Consider the following 24762-nt stretch of genomic DNA (forward strand, 5'->3'; position numbering starts at 1 on the left):
ATACCAATAACAGTAAGCAAAATGTTGTTCAGCAGGGTTGTGTTTTGTCAAAGCCATTGCAGTAGAGCTGTATGCATTGATTGTCTGTGGTAAGGTTGCTGCAGTCAAGTGTAACACTGTAATAGCTGTAGCCAGCAAGTCTAATGGTCTGCAAACTGTATTGCTCAACTCATAGTACTGTCCAAGGCTGTCTCCAGGTGAGTATTGGTCACATAATGCTCTGTCTTCCTCAGACATCAGGTAATAGAGGTATATGGGTGAGGTAGCGTAGTCCATGGGCAGATATTGTGTGTGGACATCACAGATATTTCAAACCAGTAAATGTAAAATGTGTTCACTAGCATTGTTGATTCTAAACTACTGCATTTTTCATATATGCAGTATGGGTGTATTCCATGCATGTGTGTTCTACCGTCACTGCAGACTACTGTAACACTGTAATAGTATTAAAATGCCAGCGGTATGTCCTGTTGTAACTTGTATTGCTCAATTCATAGTATAGTTCCAGGCGATCTCCAGACAAGTATCAGTAATGCAATAGTCAGCAGTGACTCAGTAGCTCAGTCTGTTAAATGCTTCGTATGCAGTACATTTTGCCACACACAGTCCTGGGTTTAAATCCAGTGGTATATAGCACTACATTTTCAGTATCAGTCACGTAATGCTCTCATCTTCTCTCTCACAAGGAACACATCAAATATGTGGGTGATGTGGCCCATATTATGAGCAGGTAGTGTGTTTAGATTTCACAGAATGTTAACGTCAATACCTAGAATGTGTTCATCAGCATTATTGAATCATAAATAAAGCTGTGTAATCCCAGTATGGCTGTATCCCTTGCATGTCTGTACTAAGTTGCTGCAGTCATCGATTATTACATTATTTGCAAATGTCCCCTGCAGTCACAGCTATTGGGTTCTACTCCCATGCCTGCCGACTAAGGCATGATGGCTGTCTAGTTTACTTACTGTACACAAACGTGCCTCTCAAGTGTCACGATTTCTCAAATTTAATTAAAACTGCCTAATCTGTCTGTCACATGATTAGCAGATAAATTATTACCTGGAATGCAATGTATTACCAATCAGTTAACAGAACACCTGAGTAGATATGTGAGTCCACATTATGTGAAACTGTTCTGTGTAGTGGCGTACCTGCATTTGTCACTGCTTGGCCCATAATGACCCATGCTAACAGCTTGAGAGGTGTGTATGTGCTACAGCAGTTATAGGAGAATTGTAGTCACTGTACTCAAACCTGACACTACACACCTGTAGAGTATAGATTTCATTATATTGAGGGATATAATTTGCAGTGTCAGTAATGGAATTTTTCTCTCTCCCCACCCCATATTTTTATTTATTTATTGCTGTTATTTATTATTATGATTTAATGCTAACATATTTTGTTACACTATATTTTGGAAAAATGTGTTTCATTATTGATATGTTATGATTTAATAATATATTTTGTTAAACTAGCTATATATATTGGAAAATGTAGTTGATTATTGTTATATTTTATGATGCAGTATTAACATGTTTGTTAAACTGTTTTGTTGGCCGTATGGTTTACTTTTTACTGACATGCTCTTACCATACTAACTGTTATGTTACTTAATGTTATGTTGCACTTGTTATACATTAATATGTATTTGGATGAATAGATATGATTGATTCTGTTAATACTAACACTAGTTTGGTTATTACTAACCATAATGTATTGCTGTACCTCATTTCCCACAGCATATCAAGGTAGGCCAGTTTAAGCTGATCCCCCTACCTTGCCTGTGGTTCCGGGTTCCAGTATGTCTGGGACTCAGACTGGTGGTGCCCCTTGTGCTGCCCCTGCACTACCTGTGGCATTGGATAGTACCTCCCCAGGGGCCGGGGCCTGACCTTCCCCCTCTGGGAGTGGTGGCAGGGGGTGTTGTCACCCATGCAGAGCTGCCGGTTTTGGTGCACAGGATACACCGTGGTTATGACTGCCGCCTACGCCAGATTGAGGGCATGCTGGCCACCCTGGTGGGGTACCCATGACCTCATGCCCAGCCTCCAGCACAGCCACCCTCGGGGCAGTGATGGAGCAGTGTTGAACAGTCCCATGGGTGAGGACACTGCTGCTGCTGTCTGGAGGCATATGGGACTCGGATTCCACAACACCCTCCCTGTCAAAGGTGTTCACCCTCCTCATGTGTCACACACCGCCCCTGTCTGCTGTCTTGTCTGTTTGCAAATGTATCCTCACCTACCCAACGTACCTCCCCCACACGTACCTGTGTCCCTTCCACAACATTCCACCCTCACCTTAAAAAAAAAAAGTGGGCACCTGTCCCCCTCAAAAAGATATCTTCCCATATATAACTCTCCATTTTGCACACGTGTCTACTGGACACACATAATTCAGTCCACTTGGCTTGACAACGTAGTTATGTTGTCCTCACCCCTCTCTCTGGGACTTGAGAATCCAAATTCATCTACAAATTCTGTCAAAGTGCACAGTTGTTGCTGTACAAGAAATGGATAGCTATGGCTCTTTCCTTACACCCTTCCTGCACATCCCTCCCTGTCTTTCACTATATTTTCCCTCTGCTTACTCCCATTTCACCACTTTCCTATCTTCCCTTTTTTCTTTTCTTTATAATTTTTAGCGAGTTTGCGCAATTTCGCTAAGCTCAGCTAAATAGCGCTATAATGTCTATATGTGTTTCTAACATTGTAAGACACATAAAAATACACACCTCTGCCATGTTTCGAGCATGAGCCCATCACACCTGCAGCACACTGTGTTAACCCACGATGCCACGCAACTCTTACTTAAAACGGGTGGTTTAAACAAAACAGTAATTGCCAATTACAGTCATTAGGCATGTTTCAGAGGAGCTGCATGCTGCGCCACAACGCACAAACTGGAGTAAAAAGTAATGGAATAAATAGAAGTGTAACCTGGACTCTGGTGCAATAGTACACCACTAGACAGCCAAACACATAATAGTGGATGTAACTGAGACCTGTGATAGCAGGTAAATATACCCTTTTTATTCGGAACATGGAGAAAGTCGAAAAACTCCAGAGGCAACACCACGACTATTGGAGCCAACCTTTATTAATAGAACAAAAGCTAACAGTAAAATCAGGCCAGTAAGCAATTTCACGTTATTATCAATGCTTCATCAGACTTCTAAGCACAAAAGAACTGCTCTCAATTAAATACGTATTGTTAGAGAACCAACCAGAAAAATCAATCAATTAAATACATATTTGGTAAATTAAAAGCTATAGAACCCATAAATGCAAGTCAACTAACTGTTCACTAAATCTTACATTTGCAAATATTTATACTCTATGGTGTTAAAGCATCCCTAAATGTCACATTGAAAACATGGATTAATGGATTCTACAACCAACATAAGGGCACAAGTGTGGGGCCTGTTCACAATGTAACAGCATTTCACAAACTGAGAAAATATTTATTTCATCTAGGAATAGATGGATTACAGCATCTTCTTACTCCAATTGTAATACATAAGGGCTAGTATACATTGCTATGTGCCAGACATGTGAAGGGTTCTACGTTGGAAAAACCGAGAGACATCTAAGACGTAGAATATATGAGCACATGTATGAAATCCAAAAACAAAACCCTAAAAATGCTCTATTCAAACATACTTTAGTTTGTAATCAAGCAAAGTTTTTGTTTTTTGTTCTGGAAACCCTTCCTAGGGAAGCCAGTGGTGGCTCTTGGGAAACTAAATTGGAGTACCGAGAGACTTATTGACAGATAACATTGGAAGCCGATAGGAACCAGGATCAATTGACAATATATCTATTGTTCCCCTTCTTAAGTTAAGAGCAGCTAAGTTGTGAAGTACACATACTAACATGTATACAGGCTTTTCATGTTTCTCATTTTTCTCATGTTTCTTTCTAATGTTTATACATTCTTTATTAATGCTTATTCAAAATACATATGATTTATACACTGGATATTTTTTGTATTAGTATGGTAACAATACATGTTTTTAAACACAAAATACACTTGCATGGTATAATAGGTATATTTGTACAAATGTGTATACAACATGTGAGTTTATGACCTATTCAGTTTGAGACATTTTTAACTAGGTTGCTAGTTTGGGGTTTATTATTCATTGTTTTTAAATATTAAACATTCAAGTTATACATTATTGTCTTATAAACATTACCAATCAATTTTTATATTTTATATCTTGTATTGCTTTATGTTGCTATGGAAGTTATATTGGTTGGTTTACTGTACAACCTATGTATATATTACACCTTGCTGCTTTAATCGATGATTGCTCATTAACTTATTTAACACTTTATGTAATTAGTATTTAAATGGTCTTTTGAGTTACACTTGTATTATCTGATGAAGTCAGAGAGCTTTCTTCGATGAAAACATGTTTATCTGAGTTGCAGCTGGCGTTAATATCTACTTCCAATAAATCTTGTGTGGTTGCGGTTTCTGACTCCAACTGAACTTTTTGGTGTATTGTTTTGGTATCATTCAGTCATGTCTCCTTTTTGGTTGCACATTGAAAACATCACACACATGATTAAAAAATGAATATACATATAAATGTACATATGAAAATACATAGGAAAAAAAAAATATATATATGTATATGTAAATACAGATATAAACATAGATATATAAAAGTATGTGCGTCGGGGCTGGTAACTCGGCACGTAAAAATCAACTACAATCATTAACGGACCAGAGTTCTGCTGTTGCAACCCCTAACCGGGAAAAGCCGAAAGACTCAACAACATAAATATATATAGAAAAAAAACCTAGAGGCTATTGACACTACTAAAACCAAGGTCTACATGAATTGTCTATTGTGAATGTCTCTGTCAGAAAGTTTGTTATGAAAATATTGAACTAGTTGAAGGTTGTGCGTTAGGCCCAGCCACAAACAAACAAATATGTACATATATATATATATATATATATATATATATATATATTTATACACACACACACAAAATCTCGAATACATCATAAAATTTAAACCATGTAGATCATGATGTTAAAATAGACATATCTACTTAGTCAAAGGTAGTCAAAGGTCTATACTTTAAAAAGGGTTTTAAAGAAACCCTATTGTTTAAACCATGCATTCTGTCAGCTTGTAGCCTCAAGATCCATCGTGCTTCTTGTTTCTCAGTGTGGTTCCTAATGTCACCCAACCTCATGGTCTTATTAATTAACTCTAGGACTGTGAAAGAAAATCTATGTGTGGTGTCTGTATGCAGAATATGTTTGGCTAATGCATTACCTTCATCTTCCTTACTAATGGCATAGATATGCTCCCTTACTCGTTCTCTTAATGTTCTATTGGTCTTACCGACATAGAAGGAATTACATTTCTGACATGAAGCTAAATATATGGCATCTCTTGTCTTACAATCTGCATATATATATCGAGAAAAAAATTCTGACCCATATCAGGGTGAATGAAGACATTAGAGCTGGACATGAAAGTGCATTGATTACATGTCCTGCATGGGAAAGTTCCTTTCCTGTCTGATTCTATGTGTCTCTTAGCAGGTTTCTCATAACACAACAACCGTTTGAGTGAGTTAGCATTCTTATATATAAAACTAGGGGTATTGCCTACTACTTTCACAACCTCATCATCAAGGGTCAACATATGCCAATTTCTAGAGATAATGTCTCTAATTCTCTTATTATTATTAGTATATGGTATCATTAAACTATTTTTCCTCATTGTTGGACCCATTCTCTTATTTTTATCATCTAGTGTATTTGTGTTCCTCTTAATATAGGGTTTCCCTTGTGTATTCCTCCTTACAACATTTTCATCATGTAGTAGGCTTACTTCAGTACCACGATATCCTGTATCATTAAACTCATGTTCTAGATTTGCAACAGTCTGTTGAAAAGTTTCATCTCTGCTAGTGAGTCTAGAGACTCTTAAAGCCTGACCCTTAACTATGTTACGATAGACGGTGGGTGCATACTCCTCCGATGTAGCAAAGTATTCTTCCTACAAGTTTTCCTGAATAACTCTGTATGTATTGTGATGCCATCTTTGCGTATCAACAAATCTAAAAACTCTATAGTATCCAATGACCATTTACCAGTGAAAGATAAAAATGTGGTTGTACCATGAGTGTAGTCAATAAATTCCTCCATTTTCACATCTCCCCTCCAAATCAAAAAGACATAGTCTACAAAATGCTTATAATATTTAATACTTCCACTATAATGTGTATTGTTGAGTATGTATGTCTCTTCCCAATATGCCATCACTGAATTGGCATATGAGTTGGCGCATGGTGTCCCCATTGCCACACCTTTCTGCTGTAGATAATACTTGTCTTCATAAACAAAGATGTTGTTCTTCAAAATTATGTCCATGAGTATAACACATCTAATAATCATGTCTCTGGATATGTCTTTCTCTATCAAAAACAACCTTGTAAAATCAATCCCTATTTCATTAGGAATCATGGTAAAGAGAGAGGTGACGTCTAGGGTTACCAGCCAATCTGCTGTGAGGTCGGTTTCTAATGTAATGTAACCACTTAATGTCTCTAAAAACTGCTCCGTGTCCCTGATAACTGAACTAGTGTGATCAACTATTGGTCTAATCTGTCTCTCGACGTATATCGACATGGGTTCCGTCAACCAACCTCTACTTGAGACAGTGAGTCTCATAGAGGGGTTCCTTAAATTTTGTGTATTTTCGGTAGTCCTCTAAAATTAGGTATAACAGGTTTCTCTACCAAAAAGTATTTATATAAATCAGAATTTATAACATTGCACATAAATAAATCTTAAATTTCACTATGAACATTCTTCAAAGCAGAATAGGTGTCATTATCTAGTAACAATTCATGCATTTTAAAGTTATACATTTCCTTGTCCATAATAACAATGGCTCTGGCCTTGTCGGCCGGCCTGATGACAATGCTGTCATTGCTCTGCAAAGCTTTCAATGCTTCTTTTTCTTTAGCATTCAAATTATAAAAATCATGGTTTTTATTACTATTTGCTAGTTGTAAAAAATCTCTCTCACATGCTTTTGCAAAAGCCTCCAAAGGAGGGCATATGTGAGGTACAAAGGTAGAGGGATTCCTAAAGTTACTGGTTTCAAAGTTACTGGTTCCAGCATTATTACTATCGCCATACATTAAGCTAAGAGAGACATTTCTCTTAAACAGCTTAATATCAATTAAGAGATCAGTCACATCAACATTTTTTGAAGAAATAAAGGAAAGACCTTTATTCAATAACTCCTGTAATTCATTTAATACAAAGCTGCAAAGATTGACTACTAAGTCTGATTCTCTGGACATAACACTTTCTTTTGAAACTCTAACCTGTCCTCTGATGTTTTCCATTTTCTTGTTCTCTGCACCGGTGTCCAGGCTGGTTGTTTGTTTGGTGTTCAAAATGGTAGCGGAAAAGGATGAAATGCTGATACTTCACTAGAGGTGGATGCTCCTTCGTTAAAAGGTCTTTCATTCCTAAGAACTTCTTGTGTTCTTAGAGGTATACTGTCCACTTTATCCTTAATTGGAAGCAACTTATCCATCGCTGTCTCTGTCACTGGGGATCGTAACGCTCCTGCGTTAAGGCCCTCAATCTCTATTGTTATTGCAACGGGTGCAGACGTCACAGAAGTGGAAGCTGATTCTATCTCGGTTGTATTCACACACGTAGTATATTGTCACACTGTGTGGTATGACATGTGTGAGCAAATAGTGGATAGTGCCAGCCATTTTGTTCTTGCTGTATCTGTACATAGTGGACATCCATGTATTTAATAGTGTAATGTGTTTCCCTTTTGGTGTGTATCAGGACCGATGTATCGCAGAAGGCACACCCCCTTCTCAGATGCAGAGAATGAACTTGTACTTCAAGGACTATGGCCGCATCATCACATTCTCCTATCCTGGGGGAGGCATAACAGGGATCAGCAGGCTGCATTGTGGGCAGACCTTGTTCAGGATGTGACCAAGACTGGCCACCAGGACAGGACATATGAGCAGGTTCAACACCATACTACAGACATGGTGAATGCTGCATGACGAAGGGCAGCTGATGTGGCCAGGGATCATGCCATCACTGGTGGAAGGCCTGCAATGGAACAACCACTCATGGCCACTGAGGACTTCCTGGTGAATCTAGGGAGACATGACAGCTCCCAGGCATCTCTTTGGACTCTAATGATGGTGGCCACAGTGAGGCACAGGTGGGGTTGTCAGGGGGCTGAATCTATCCCAGAGGTTGACATTCCTCTTCTGCCCACATTGTCGCCGCACACAGTCAGTATGGCCACACATACCGCACAGGCCTCATATATGGGACAGTCAGAGGGTGGAGACATTGAACAGGCTAGTATGACAACTATGGCATCAGTGAGTGTAGACTAACCACTGGCCATAGCCAGAGACCTGGCAAGGTCCCACACAGTCGGATTGACAGGGGTGCTCATAGGAGGACTGCTGTCCGTCCACCACCTGTTGCAGGTGTCGCATCACGGGCTACTCGGCGCATGTTTTGGACCATCATGGAGGCACGGGCACGTTCTGAACAGAACACCAGATGTATGCTTAAGGTTATGGATGCAGCACAGTCTGACATCTCTGACTGCCTCCACCACATTGGGGACATCCTGGATTGGTTCACTGATGCAGTGGACAGACAGTGGGCTGAGACAGTGTGTGTCTTGGACCGCACATTCTCTGTGCTGGAACATGTGGTTGGAGTTGGGTGTCAGACCCATGGATGTATGCTAGCAACATCATCTGCTGAGAATCCATGCGGCCGTGCACAGTTACACTCTCGTAGTGGCAGTACATCCAGCACTACAGAGGGGAGTGCGCTGTCCACACCACAACGTGGCAGGCCATGGGCAAGTGGTCCTGTGGAAGACACAGTCCCAGGAGACAGCAGTCACCATCAGGTACTATACTAGCACCACGTTTGACCTTGGGCATGGTGGTGCCACAGCTGTCCAACATACACACATTCAGGGCAAACACTGAGGTTGACTGTGTACATACACACAAACACCACTGTCAAATGCAGGTCACCCACAGACGCACACGGCATGTCTCCATGCCCCATCTAACCCGCTTCCCTTCCTGACTCACACACAAGCTGTCAACTGTTTTGACCAGCCTAGGCCACCAGCACCCCCACACATCACCCTGTGCAAGTGGTGATACCTGTACCACATCCCTGTCATCCTTCCCATTGATGCAGGGGAATGAAGCTAAGTGTGTAATGCACAGGGTGACTATATTACTTGACATGTACTTGTGTAATGCAGTATTGTTTTGCATGCCACTTGTAGTGGTCACCAACATATACTGTGTGCTGACATGTGTCTTCAGTATGCAACATACATTTGTGTACCTTATATTGTATGGTGTACTGGCGGTATTGTTACACAATGACAGGTATGTCACAGACCTGTGTATGTGTGTTGCAGGAATCTGAGTGAATAACCTATGGACACATGGCGGCAGAGAAGTGGCACAGCATGGCATGGCAGCAATGCAGATATATGACCTCAGCAAGGTACAGCAGTGTATGTGCATGGCTGCATAGGTTCACATCTGTATGACAAGTCTACCAAGGACAATGGCGGTCAGCGTACTCATGCATTCCTAATTTGTGATAAGGTCTGCTACAGAGCAAAGTGTGATTTTGCAGCAGTGCATATGCTGCTTATCAGTAGGGAGCATAGTAGATGGATGACTCACTGTAAAGACATTAACCTACTGTGTGACGTTAGTACTACATGCTTGTTTGTGACATTTGTCTAACAGACAAACACACCCTTGAAACAGACCCTGCCTAATGTTACACAGAGCACCTCAGTGCACCTCAGCACATGCAATCTGTGTGATTGGCTAGGCAGCCGTCATCTCAACACACAGTGTCTGCTTGAGTCCCTCTTGCACTGGGGCAGAATGTGCTGCTGCTGTACTGAGGAGTATATAGATGTCTCTGATTGTGAGGGCTGTATGGTCATTATGCTAGTTAAGTTCGCATGTGCTGTGGCACCATAACATGATGTATACTGTTGTAACAGCCTCACACACAAACATGGCCACACTCAGGCTAGCACCACTTCCACTCACTGCATACAGGACATGCCAAGGCACACACATACTACAATTTGGCTGTATGTGGATTAGCTCACTTATGTACGTACTGGTACATACTACAGATCACAGTACCCGATGCACACAGCACTCATGTCTGCTAGTACAGTCAGTTTAGAACATATAATGCTTCTTGATATAAGCAAGCCGTATTGTGTTCAGTCATTTGGGGGGGGGGGGCACATCACCCACTGCAAATAAAATGATACAAAACCATACCTGTGTTTACTTTACGTGGATCTATATTAGACCATCAAAAATTCAGTTCATCAAACTGCATTTTCTGTGCACTTACATTGAACATGCCATTTGTTGAACTGTTCATACTGAGATCATGGTACAATGAAGATTGGAAAATTTGCCCTTTCCTCACTGTAGTGCGATCTTGCAGTTGGTGTATATAATTAGCGGGGGATTTGGGTGGGTGCAGCCCCCCACAAGAGCGGAATTTGATGAATGACATTTCCGATGAAATGCTGTTCGTTGAAGTCCGGTTTTGCTGATTTAGTATAGACCCACTTTACATAGGTTATCATACGTATGGCATATGGATATACGCACTCACCATGTTGGTCAGAACAGGATTAGAACCCCTAGCTATGTAGGCTTTTATACTATAGATCACACTACTTATTGCACGCACCACAGCTTGTCTTGTTGCTACACTGTCAACTGCTAGTCTTAAGGTGGCTGGCATCATCAGGCCTTATAGAATAGGGCAGTGTAGAAGCTAGCAGTAAGTTATGGACCAAAAAGTGCATAACTATTGCAGGTGGATAGCCCATGAGGGTATGTGTGTTGTTTTGCAGTGGTATACACACACACACACTCACACGTGCACCAAGCGGGCTGCAGTGAGATTAGATCCCCTACCTATCTAGGCTTATACACTATAGGTCACAGTACTTTTCGCATGTGCCACAGGTTAAGTCTGTTGTATATGTAATTGCAGGCACAGTACTTGTGCATTACACAAACTAGGCTTGTGTTGAACAGCATCTGTGGCCTGCAAAGTGATATTGGTTCATACTGTCATCTGCATCTAGTATCCTAGCAGTGAGATAACTGATGTTATCCTAGTTATGTGTGTACTGTTAACAGTATGGCCATATGTGGCTGCTTGCAGTTAGATAGGTAACACTGTGGGCATGGACAATGTACCCTGTCCATACATGCATTGATAATTATACATTACAACCACCTATTCACCTGTGTCTGTCTACGTGGTGACATCCAGTATGCATGAGAGTCTGTAGGTAAGTGGATTATGTACTGTTGCGTCCTTAGTTTAGATCCCTTGAGCAACATTATGGCTGTGTGATAATGCAGTTTAGAGTCACCATTATTAGGGTATGTTGGACAATGCAGACATCCACACACATATTTCTGTATGTGACAGGGATGTATATATAAATGTAGCTGTGTGGTATATGATTTGTATATGTGCTCTGTAGATATAGATCTATGTATCATTTTAATATATATAGCTATATATGTCTGTTTGACACTAAATAATGGTAGATATACTATGCATGTGAGACAGAGATACTGGCAGACGGATATGTGTATGTCTATATGTATAGGCATTTATACATAATAGATCTTTTCAATGAAGGGCTGACAGACTTGCGCTCATTTATGTGTACAGGCATGCCCAGTGGGATAGTCAGTACTTATAAAGTGACTGCAGGACACACCTACCTGTATTCCAGTCCAGGATTTTGTATGTTACAGACATTAACATCAGCGCCTTTTTCCTGCAGTACTACACTTGACTCAAAATGCCCACAGCATTCACCAGCTGTCTGCTGTACTAAATATGTGACTGGGGTTTTAATGTTACACCACCAACAGACTGACAGTCTGCCTTCCTCTCAATTGTCCTGATTTTCACAGAATGTCCAGAGTTTTGCCTCATATGTTTGGTCTGCTCCTCACATATTTGTGGTCTTGAATGTTGAATTCAATACTTTCTACTAACTACAGACAAGCAATTGTATGTCAGACTTTATATTCATCAGACTATATGTAGTACTGCAACACCTTTACTTCCAGCAAGGTTTATGTGACCAATATTTATACTCTGTCCCTATGTTTGGGCCTTTGTGCCCCCAATCTTTCTGGCTTTGTCCAGATTTCTTGCACTAAGAGGTTGGGAGGTATGACATTCTGTGAAAACACCAACATACTACTGGCTCACGTGCAGATGTGAGTAATTCCAGATTACAGCCATCAATACCATCACCCATGCTAGCTTCCGTAATCCACTGAGCCACACAGTTCGATAGACAGAGAGGGGTCATCCATCACACAATCAACAGCATACATATGTACATTGCTATCCTGCATGAAGAGAGACATACAAAGTGTGAATTCTAGCTATGTTACAGCCCTGAGATTGCTTAGTCCGCTGCTGTACCATAGCTGATTTTCTGTTAAAGTGGTTATAAGGGTACACTGCTGTGTTGGGGGTGGGGGAACAACAGCATATGAGTAGCTCGGGTAGACAGTAGTCTAAATATCGTGTGTGCCCACTAACATCTCCCTTGCCTGATGTGAATATTCCAGCCATGAGGCCTAGTCAAAGTTGGAACACATACTATTGGACTGGGTGTCAGTCCACTATATTTTCTTATGTAAAATCAGCAGATCCATACATATACGGTACCTTATTATAGTAATCCTTACAATTAGTGTGTTGGTAAGAGACTTACCATGAGAATGCAGTAGTTGACAGAACTGTAGTTCAGGGCTGACTCTGTGTGATGCAAGTGGTACACAGCCAATGCATGGATAGGTACAGGTTGTGTGGGTTGCCTGTCATCAGCTATTTTATTATATGTATGTGAGTTGGAGTAAGGTGCCAGTCCCTGGGGCCCTAGGTTGTCAGTGTTTGTGCTATGCTTTGTCGCTTAGCCAATGCCAGGATGTGCAGGGCACACCTATGCCTGCTTACAGGGACATCATCAGGGGGCACCTCCTCCAAGTCCTTCTGTGAGTCTGGCTGTGGTGACCTAGGGACTGGTGGGGGGCTATGTATCCATTCCCTATGCTGATCCTGCTGCAGCTGCTTTCACAGGATCATATTGTGCAGCATAGCACATACTGTGAGCATATATGCACATGAGGCTGGAGAGTACTGCATGGCTCCAGCAGATATTGCAAGGCACCAGAACTGTGACTTCTGCAACCCAAACACATGCTCTATGATGTTCCTAGTTTGGGTGTGTGCCTCATTATAACATTTTTCCTTGAGTGTGTGTGCATTTCTGATGGGTGTTGTCAGCATAGCCAGGATCTCCCACTAAATGGCCATGTGGAATGTACCCCCAGCAAACATCTGGTACAGCTGTGATGCATGCCAGATACGGGGGTCATGATAGCTGCCAGCACACACATTCATGATAATGCCCTGGGCATTGCACATGACCTGGCAGTTGGAGTGGTACGCCTTGCAGTTGACGTAAAATCTACCCTCCTCACCAGGAGGTCCCTTGATGTGTACATGAGTGCAGTGTATGGCACCCAGTACCTCAAGGTAGTGTGTTACACGGTAGAAGAGTTGCATTTTGAAGGCCCTCACCTCAGGGGTGAGGGGAAAAGAAATGTGATCACTGACATGTGGTAGCATGGCATCCAGGAACTGGTGGAGTACCCTGGATGCTAATGCCTGTGAGACCCCCATCATGTCCCCAGTTGGTCTTTGGAAGGTACCTATGGCTATTATCCTAAGGGCTACACGTACCTTTGTTTCCACTGGGATGGGTTCCCCTCTTGGCTCTGGGCCTGAGTTAAGGGTGGCAGAGCACCGTGAGTTCTTGGAGTATGTCCCTCTCCACCTTATAGTGCTCTACAATCTCCAGCTCATGTAGCTCCTGGAAGGTTACCCTGGGCCTGAACACTCACCTCCTTCTCTGCCTAGGCATATTGTCAGCAGGAGCAGCATTGACTTCAGCGTCTAGCACATACCAATGCAGCAGACCTGCAGCAGCCCCTGGCATTCTTTCAGTTAAAATTCCCAAGTCTGTACTCCAATGGTGCAGAGTATGGGGGAAAATCAGATCGTAGGGTGTATGCATACTTTATAGTGCTCTGCTGTAGTTGCTACCTATGATGAAGTGCACCTGCCTAATATATCATTGACATCATTTAAATGGCCTTAGTTAAAGTTAAGCAAGGATCAACATGAATTAATACATCATTGGCCTTTTAGATACTCTGAGCACTGCTGCGCACCGTGCAGACGCTCGCCTCATAGGTAAACACTGCTTAGGAATTGGTGCATACACCCCCTAACTTCCACGCTGAGCACAGCAGCATGCGGTGAACACACGCATCATAGGTAAACAAAGCTTAGACGTCAGTGCACCCCACCCCCAGACTTTCACGCTTAGCATGGTGGCACGCCACGCAAACAGGCACAGCTAAGCTCCAATCAGCTTTAGACATTATTGTACACACCCTCTCTTGGTGTCAGTTATCTCCTCTGTGGACACCAACATGGTTCTCTGACTATACAGGGGAGATACACGGACACGGTTACCCCATTATGCTATTCAGTATCTCTACCTCATTTGCATAGGGAGCCATGCTTACAACCTGGGTACTACACGCTTTCAAGCCCTTCCACGTTAGCAACAGCACCAGTGCACCATTGCAGATGCGGCACACTGGGCCTGTAATACATTTCTGTCTCATGGTATTAATATTTGATTTTCCAGGATTTCTTTTTTTTTTAAGGCATGTTTGCACACTGCAGCATGTCATGCAAACATGCTCAGATTACTAAAAAAATAATTTATTTTAATATAGTTACTGTAACTTTTGGAACACACAGAGGATAGTTTTGCTCATATCTGTGTGTGCTATGCCATTTCTGTCTATTTACCTACATTTTTCCGCCACTTTTGTCTGTCTACAGTCCTGTAGAAGGAATTTTTCTGTGTACAGTATGGACACTGACACAGGGTCTGCAGAGCTGCCTGTCTGCTTGCTGGATCACTGTACCTGCCTCATTTGCATGAGATTCACCTGCTTATGAGGTGATTTGCATGCCACGGAAGTTTCCATGTTGGCATGCTCGTGCGTGCTGCTCAGCAGCGCTTAACGAGTCTAAAAATGTTCATACTCATGTTGACAGCACGGCATGATGCCTACACAGAAAAAAAAAACACATAAGGTTTATTAAATTCCCCTCTCTGTTTACATTTGGGGGTTATATGACCAGTGTTTACATGGTTGGGTGAAAAACCATGTCCTGAACATATGTGCACTTTGTTCTCATTAGACCAAAAGTAAAAGTAATTTTAATTTCTCCAGCTAAAGCAACACTTCTGTTACTGCATATAAGATGACACCTGCATTCTATATGTTGATAAAGACAGCTGCCATGTAAATCAGAACTGGTATTTAGCAGAATCCATGGTGGAAGAATGCCGTGCTTAAGTATGTTTTGGACCAAAGTATGTTATTTGATGCCCCAATTTTTAATGGTGAACTGTTTTGGAGGAATTGACATATGGATTCATATGTACAACTAGCAAATCCAGTGTTTCTGAGGGCTTTTGTTTTCACAATGTGGCACTATATCCAGTTTCCACAGGGGACGTTTGACATCTGTTTACAGGCCCTCATGTTCAGAGAGCCCTTGATAGTGTTCCGATGGACAGACTCAGCTTTAAACCCAATCCATCTTCTCTACTGCATTATCATTAGGTTAGAAGTAGAAAAATTATATATATTTCACCAGAAAAAAATTATATTTTCATTTGCAGCATGTGGTGGCTATAGTGCCATGCTTTTAAGTAGCTAAAGTGGTGGAGTCAAAATCAGAGGTGTGCTGCACAGGAAGCTCTGAGGTTAGAATTGCAGTCTTAAGTGTGTTTTGTAGCCGAACATACTGTTTGTTCCTAGCTGAAAGTCTCATTAAAAATCCCAAAGGGATAATGGTATAGCCTTTCAAAAACAGACCCTAGTGGCTTTAGTTCTTATGCCTTTATGACCTTATATTTGTTCTTTGTTATGGGTGCTATGCTGAATACAGTGCTGGACCAAAATACTTCTTAATTGAGTTGTCTTTACGTAAGAAATACAAAAAATATATATATTTTTCCTAAATACAAAAATGTTGAAGTATTTTGTCACTGAATGTAGACTCCTGTGGAGTAAACTGCATTACAAGAAAATATATGTATGTGTCTTTACAGTTTGAATCAGCTAATTGTATTTTGTAGCTGAGGACACAATTCTGAGAAATTTCTTATAGAAATTCAGTTACAGAGAAATGGTCCTTTATTGCTAGGCACCACACGCAGTATTATATAACCTGTAGCCATCGGTGATATTTTTGACATTTGTTTCACACAAAATAGATATATTTTGCATATTTTGCATTTTTCAAGCTGGCAAGCTCAGTATGTTCCAAATTATGTTACTGGTGAGTTCTTATGAAACAAGAACCAAAAATAATACACTTGTAGGAAAAAGGGATATTTATGCCATTTTTATATACTGCAATAACTGGGAGACTTATACATCCTCATACATGTATGCCTAGAGATTTTTGCCCTCATCAATACAAACTCCCTGGGCCAGTTAGTCAGCACCCCAACAAGGGGACAATAAATGGTCCTTACCGATGTGGGGCAGGTTTGCTCCTCAACAGTTGTAATTTCCTCCCTGGTCAAATCATATGACAAATCAAACACATTTAGCATAAGACTGAAGTCTGAAGCATCTTCCAAGATTATACAATAGATAATGTACTAAAACTATGTGGTGACCTGTCTCAGTTCAAAAGCCCCTTCGATCTTGATGACCCCGCTGGTTATGTGGTCTCCTTCACTGACAAGTTGTATGCACATGTAAATAACTGCATAGATGTATTTGTACCCCTCAGAAGTAAATGCAGTGTCATATTCAAAAAACCCTCATGGTGGAAACCAAATGGAGACAGGTTGTGTAATAAAAGAAAAAAAACTGCGCAGAAATAAATCACAACTTTCAAGATGCCAGAATGTCCTTCCCAAACTAAACAAGGAACTCTGGACCCTTATCAAGTCAACCAACGCCAGATATGAGGTAAAAATAGCCACCCAGGTGAAGGATAACCACAAAGCCTTCTTTAATTATGTTAAGAAGCTCAAAAGTAATACCCAACATTGTGAAGAGCTAATAGTAAATGATATGACATACTTGGACCCAGAGGACATAAGCAATGTACTAGCTGAAAAATGTAACTCATACTTCACCCCTCACTTCAGTATTCTCAGATCATGTGCACACACCTTCACTCCCCCTCGAATGTCCCAAAATCAAGTTTTCAGAGAGCTTAGACCAAGAACACTACATCTGTCAGGCCAGATAGTATACCAGGCTGCCTACTGGTCATCCTAAAACATGATTTGTCTGATTCCCTACAGAAGCTGTTTGGTATCAAACGCAAAGAAGGCTTTATGCCAAATGAATGGAGAACAGCAACAGTCATTCTTTTAACACAAAGATGGTGCTTTAACTGTCCGAAATAATTATAGACTCATAAGCTTGACCAGTCTCATCTGTAAGGTTATATAAAGGTTTATTATGGACTTAATAAGGATGTAGGAGGCTTACAGACTCTTAATCAAACCCAGTTCAGATTTGTCAAGGGTAGGTTCTACCTACTTGATTTGATTGACGTTAAAAAAGTTACTGAAGCAGTGGACAAGACCAGAACAGTGCACACTGTATATGTAGACCTCTCAAAGGCATTCTACACCATCTCACGCTCTGGTATCGTAGATAACCTCTGCGCGCTAAATATCAAACCCTATGTAACTCATTGGATAGCAAATTTGCTCAAAAAGAGAAACAAGGAAGTTGGGATGGGAAGCTCTCCCTCTTCTAAAAGACCTATTACTGATAGTGTACCTCAGGGTTCAGTCCTTTGGCCACTCCATTCTTTGTCATTTACTTCTCGGCTATCAAAGCTAATGTTAATACACTGAGTTACTTTTTCCTGAGAGTCAGGTCCCTGAGACACAAGGTGCTGAAGATCAAAATGCTGACAGCTGTCTTCCATTTACTTCTCAGCAGTCAAACTGATGTAAAGGGCCTGTGGCTGACTAATTTTTCAGATGACTGGGAACATGGTTCCATCAAAAACGTCTTGGAGGACACTGGGATCCTCCAAGAAGGCCTGTTTTGAACACATAGTTATTGTTAAAGCAGTGGATTAAAACTAAATGCCAAGAAATGCAAAGTTGTATCCTTCAGCAAGCATAACTCCCCTTGTATCTATCCCATTAACAACACTTCCTGAAGATTAATCCCTTTAGCGATATGAACAGTGGTCACCACATGTCCACTATTATAAGGTATTCCTTTTTCCATCACTCAACTTATAACTAAAGGTATTGCATCCAGATCCAAGGATGTAATCATTTCACTGTACAAGACTCATAAGTCTGACTAGTCTCAGCACTCATTAGGCTGATCATTGAGTATATTGCCTTCTTCCAGAAGCTTCTCACAACTAGAACAACCACAGATGGAAATTAGGACCATTACAGAGCCTCACTGTCCTTGATTCTGCAGTACTTGACTGAGCTTTTCAGCTCAGGCTTGGCATATGCTTATGTGAAGGTAAAATGTCTAATCCTTTTCTGCTTGCATGCATGTGGATAACCTCTTGTATTTCTGCAGTCTATTAAATACTTCCTTAAAGGCATCTTGCATTTGAAACTGCCTAGAAAGCAAATCGTTCCTCCATGGAACTTAAATTATGTCCTGGAAAAGCTTATGCAGTGTTCTGCTGAACCTTTTGTCACAGCTTCTCTGAAATACCTAACCAGGAAACCACTTTTGTTTGTTGTCACCTCGGCTAGAAGAATTTCAGAACTAGGAACCCTTACTAGTGCCCCATAAGTACAGGGTCAGCCTTAAACCTAATCCATCTTTGATGCGAAAAGCAGTAACTGAGTTCTCTTTCAATTAAACTGTATGAATGATTGTCTTACTGCCAGAAAAAGGGACAAACTAATCTTTAACTCTTCAGTTGTACATGCGCGTGCGCACACACACACACACACACACACACACACACACACACACACACACACACACGCCCGCACGCGCACACACACACACACATACACACACACGCAATATTTTCTAAAAACGAAAAACAAAATATTTAGTTTCTCTAAGTTATGTTCTTTTCAGCTAGGAAAAAGGGTAAAAAAATTCTCCAGACAATTTCCAAATGCTTGGTCCATTGTATTATCTTCTGTTAATTTCATTATAGAGAAAAATTCTTAAAGGGAGTGTGAGAGCATGCAGCAGTAGACATAAGTAGTCTTTGTGGTTTCCTTAGTGGAGCAAGTGCTCAGTCCATTTGGAGGCTGATACCGGTCTTCAGTCCATACCTTCACTAAAAACTACTTCCAGTGCAGGGGCTGGGTTTGCTACTGCTTTTTTGAAGAGTTTGTTACAGATTGTCTGCCCTTCACTGAGTTATTTTTCTCTGAGAGTCAGGTGCCTGAGACACAAGCTGCTGAAGATCAAAATGCTGACAGCTGTCTTCCATTGGAAGTCACTGCTGGTCCATTTTTTTGTATGCGTGCCTGCAGTGATTCCTTTGTTTGGGGATATTTCTCCGTTTTTTTTTTTGTTTTGTTTTTTTTTTGTGTGTTTCTTGAGTGCAGAGTTGGCATGCATAAGTTTGGATGTGAGGGCAGTTGACCCCACATCAGATGGTGCAGAGGGGCTTACCCCCTGCAAAAGAAAACCACTTAGTATAATTTTTCACATTTGTGTGTTTTGGACATTATTTTATGGTGCTGTGGATTGTTGAGTTTTAGGCATTGAGGTTTAAGTAGTGGAACAGCTGTTACAACCCACGCCCATCTGATACTACCACTTCCAACTCCTTATGAGCTCTGAAAGTCATTCCAGTGGTCAGTGCTACTTAAACAGTAGTCTAGTCTATATAAAGAACATAGTACAGTTGTGTAAGAACTTAGTGTAACAATAAATGTTTGAGTAGAATATTGTTGCAGTAGTGGTCCCACCATCCCCTTTTCCCTTTTTTGTTCATCTTGGGGTGGGGGATGGCCCTTCTTTTGTATTCTGGGCAGAAAACCTTTAAATATGGTCTGAGTAAATGTCAGCTTTATACATGGAGCTGAACATACTGATGTCCCATTGTTTGAATATCCACTCCTTGCCAGGAGGGGGAAGGGTCCTAAGCTGTGGATGTCGGGCCTTCTGCAGCAGAAGTCATAGTCAGTACTATTGCAACAGTGACCTACTGTTATGGTAAGGTCTTACACAGTTGTTTTTCATAAGTGGTTCACAGAAATTACTGCCTCTACTACTGTTGAAGATTTGCCATGGTGTTTTGGCATCTGATCTCGACAATTTACTGGTTATGATTCTGCTAGAGTATATCACAGTGTTGTCTTGCTAAATGCCTTGTATAATTTATCTTTTTTGTTTGCGCAGTATATATTGGGTCTATTTTTGTCTTTATCAGACTGCAATAATTTTGTGACAGATAATTTTGCTGTAGGCTTATTTACTGTCCTTTTGTCTCTTTGTCTTTAACAGCATGAAGATTCTACAGGTGCTAGGTCAAAACAAGAGGTAGTACATCTTGAAGAGGAAAGAGTCCGGGTGTTGAGCCATATTGATGACCTGAAGACCAGAGTCAAAGAGTTGGAACAGCAGCTGCAGGAGTCTGCCCGGGAGGTATTATTGCAAACCAAGACCTTGACATTGTCATGGTGATTCTTTGACAATGTCACGGTCGGTTCTCGGAAGCAAAGTATTTTTTTTACCTTCTTAATTTTAAGTTTATGCTCTCTGAAGTAATTGGGATATGCACATTAAGTAGCCTCACCACTATGATTAAATGATGCTATGGTCGGAAAACGAAGAAACATATTTTTATCATATGTTATTTTATGCATCACTAATGTCTGTGCATCACTCTTTGTGGTTAATATTATTTTATAGTTTGTGCTCCTCTGAAATGGATTGCTCGAATTGCCATACTGACAAAATGTTGCTTTTTAGCTAAAGATTCTTTTTTCCTATACTGCATTTGCACAGTATGCTTGTATCAAGTTATTGTGGCTATTCATTTAGAAACAGGAGTGCCCTGGATGCCTGATTTTTATAAGAATTTGTGTCTTTTTTTTAATATTTTGATCAGTGTCTCCGTTGATTTCTATTCTTTAACAACTTCTAAACAGGCTTTCATGTGCCTTTTTATTTCATCTGGAGAATGAGCAAGTAGTATGCTTTTGTGGAGGAGTGCACATTTCTTTAGCAAATGTGTTTTCCTTCACTTGCTCACTTTGCCAGCCAGAGGTATAAAGGTTCATGAATTGCTCATTTGTCTGTATAAGCAAAGATGGCTTTTATTTGAATGGTAGACCTGGAGTCCCAGACACACCTCAGGTGTATGGTCCCATTGAGAGGGAAAGAAGGCATATTTATATAGATCTTACTGTGCATACTTTTCCTGAAAAAAAAAAGAATATTAAATGTATTTATTATTGTTAATAGACTGTTCATCCTTTGGTTTGATAGTTACCAATACTTGTTAAACTAGTCTGCTCAACTGTTTTTATGATATTGCATGTGTTTCCACATGCTTTTTTTCTGTTTATTGTTATTAATATTATTGTGGGGTCAGTCTCTATTCTAATAGTGTAGCTAAAACTTGGAATACAATTCCTGTATCAGTCAGGTCTGTCACACACCTTCATCTTTTCAAAACATTACTAAAAGACTTCCTCTCTGCTTTCTGGCTTTGTCCTTGCTCCTCATCTGGAACATCGCTCTCTAACAGTCTCCATCACCTTTCTTGCATCTCCCTTTAAGGCATTAAATCACTTGACCTGCTTGTTCCCCTTCTAATGTCTTACTTTATTGTACTTAAACTACTATACTTTCTTCTAATTAGCACAACCAAATTACTGTTCTATCACTACTTCTCTATTAATACTCAAACTTCCTTATCTCTTCTAATAACTCACTCTGTTGTATTTCTTAAATTACACCTGCATATCTTATACACCACTCTCCTATCTGTAAAACCTCAGTACAGGGCTTGTAATTTTAATGTTTGTGAATACAAATTTTATTATGCTAACTATTAAGTATTCACTTAAACTGCATTATAAAATCTGTTATTGTAAATATTGATTGTATTAAGTAGGATACCTTAGAGCTTTTCTCCCTCGGTCTCCATTGAAAAAAGGCACCTGTGCCCAGTCAGACTTTCTCGGTAAACATATGTCAGGAAATAAATAAATTGTAAATGGAACATTTTTCCCTGGACCTTCACTGAAAATTGATTGTCTGGTTGGCCTTTCCTGTCAAACAAATGCAAATAAATAAATTACCCAATTAGATGCAAGTATCAGGGGGAGAAATGTAAAGGACATATCACAAGAATTCATGCAAACTCATCATGATGCAGTGAATTGGCTGAACAGGATATAAACACCACACAACTGGAGAAGCAGCTAAGTCATTCTTGTATATATATAATTGTGTAGGGAAGAAAAAATCTCTGGGACGAAGAAAATTTTAACTTGGAGGTTGTATAGCTGTCTTTTAAAGGGTGCTATTCATCTATCTACTATTTTACTTCTTTTGTTTATACATGTTTATCTACATGTAGTATGTATCATTTATTTTTATATCTGTAATGACACACTGTATGTCTGATCATGGTAGAGGAGTTACAAGAACATGATGGAGGACAAGCAAGAGGTGTTGAAGAAATTGGTTGCATGGTTAATTTAATGGAAAGCAAGGTTAAAATAGTAAAGCTCTTTCTTCGATAAGAATGGAAATATAGCAGAGGGCGCATCACCACTTCGGAAGATTGCATTTTAGAATACAGTAGTACACAGAGTGGATGAGTTGTCATTCTCAGGGTACTGAAAAGACTGGTAAAGGTCTTGATTGTAGTAGTAAGGGATATAAGCAGTAGGCATTGGTGATTTAGCAGGTTAGGAAAGCTGTCCACATTATGGCTGCATTAATGATGTTTCACCAAGTTCTACCGTTTTTATTTTTTAAACACCTTTATTGAATTAGCACTTGTGACATAGGCAAATTTGCATTTATATAAAAGTAATCAAACTGTATTAACAAGTTCACATTTACAAACATGATACTTCACATATATTGCTATATATCATATAAGCTAAGCAACATTACATAAGTTATTCAATTCCTACCCTTTTTTTAAACAAGAAACATCTTTGTTAAACCATCACATATGATATAGGCAGTCATACATTTATATAAATGAAAACAAACCACACTGACAGAATCCATCACAAGCCATATTGATTCACTCCCAGTTGCAAACATTATACATCACTTATAATCTACCCAATCATTTTCAGTCAAACATTGCATAGCTTAAGTCCTGCTTTCTTTTAAACCTCATTCCTCCCCTGTATGTATTGTTCCCACAATTCCCATTTTTTCCTATGTTGTTTGCTCCTACCCTTTTCTAGAGATCTCGATTCCAGTTGTTTTATCTCTGTTACTATATATACTACTACTAGTATAGTTGGTTTAAATTTTGATTTCCATTTTCTAGCAATTGCTTTTTTGGCAGCCACCATAATTAGACACAGCAAGGCCTTACCATGTCTAGACAATTCCAATTCTGTATCATAGCTCAGAAAAATCACCTGACATGTCACATCAATCTGCCCACATATTATCTCTGACAGTGCATCCCACAGGGAAATCCTTAAAGTCCACCAACTCACGACACTCCCTGAAAATATGTTCCCAGTTACCTCTTTCTTCCCCCATCACACCACCACCATTTGCTGTCTACCTGAGGAAAGTTTTTCTGGAGTCTGTTTGGGGTATAAAAATGTCCCATTTGGGAGACATACATATATCTTCCCATGTGAATTGCTTATCCAGTCTCTCCCAGTCCTTTCTAACCTCCTCTGATTGATCTTATATCATGCAATATTTGTTATGCTGTTCTAATTATTCATTTTTTTAATGCCAGCTTCTGTTCTAGATTCTACTAAAACCTCTACCAGTATTGGTCTTTCGTTTAGGACCCTCCTATTTCTTTTTCTTTGCCTATACTCTGATATCAGTCATTGATAGGGAAGGCAATCTCTAATTTGCAGTCCAAATAAATTCTTGGTGTCTTCCCATTCTGTCATCTTTCCCTCTTTAGTTATTTGCTCCCAATACCTTGGTTCCTTTGCCAGTTTTCTCCGGTAAATTCCAGCTCCCCCCCTTGCCTATTGTCTATATCCCTAATTGCAGTCATCCCTATCAGCAGTATCTCCTTTCTCCATTTCCATGTTGGCTTAGTTCTTAGGATACTTTGTGCAACTTTATAGATGTCATATTCTGTGTGATTATTGTTATTCTACTTAAAGCCCTGCATCCAGAATCCCAGTCTCTCCTTATTTCTAGAGCTTCCCCCCTATTTCATCATCATCATCATCCCTTTCCACTTTGAATTATAGTTTTCTGCTTGTACTATGTATATGATCCTTAACTGTGTAACTCTGAAATACTCTTTCAAATCAGGTAATTCCAA

At 40.2% G+C, this 24762-nt stretch overlaps 1 protein-coding gene across 8 annotated transcripts in view; it reads left to right on the top strand.

Annotated features, from left to right (window-relative positions):
- PHLDB1 (pleckstrin homology like domain family B member 1) overlaps positions 1-24762 on the top strand; it is a 2201164-nt gene that overhangs the window by 1351794 nt on the left and 824608 nt on the right. For all 8 annotated transcript variants that reach the window (XM_044080920.1, XM_044080921.1, XM_044080924.1 and 5 more), the window contains one exon: positions 20763-20903. In XM_044080920.1, coding sequence (XP_043936855.1) covers positions 20763-20903 — 141 coding nt within the window. The remainder of the gene's footprint in view (positions 1-20762; positions 20904-24762) is intronic.

The sequence above is a fragment of the Protopterus annectens genome, chromosome 8.part0 (genome assembly GCF_019279795.1).
Source record: "Protopterus annectens isolate FY-2018-M chromosome 8.part0, PAN1.0, whole genome shotgun sequence".
Taxonomy (NCBI): domain Eukaryota; kingdom Metazoa; phylum Chordata; order Ceratodontiformes; family Protopteridae; genus Protopterus; species Protopterus annectens.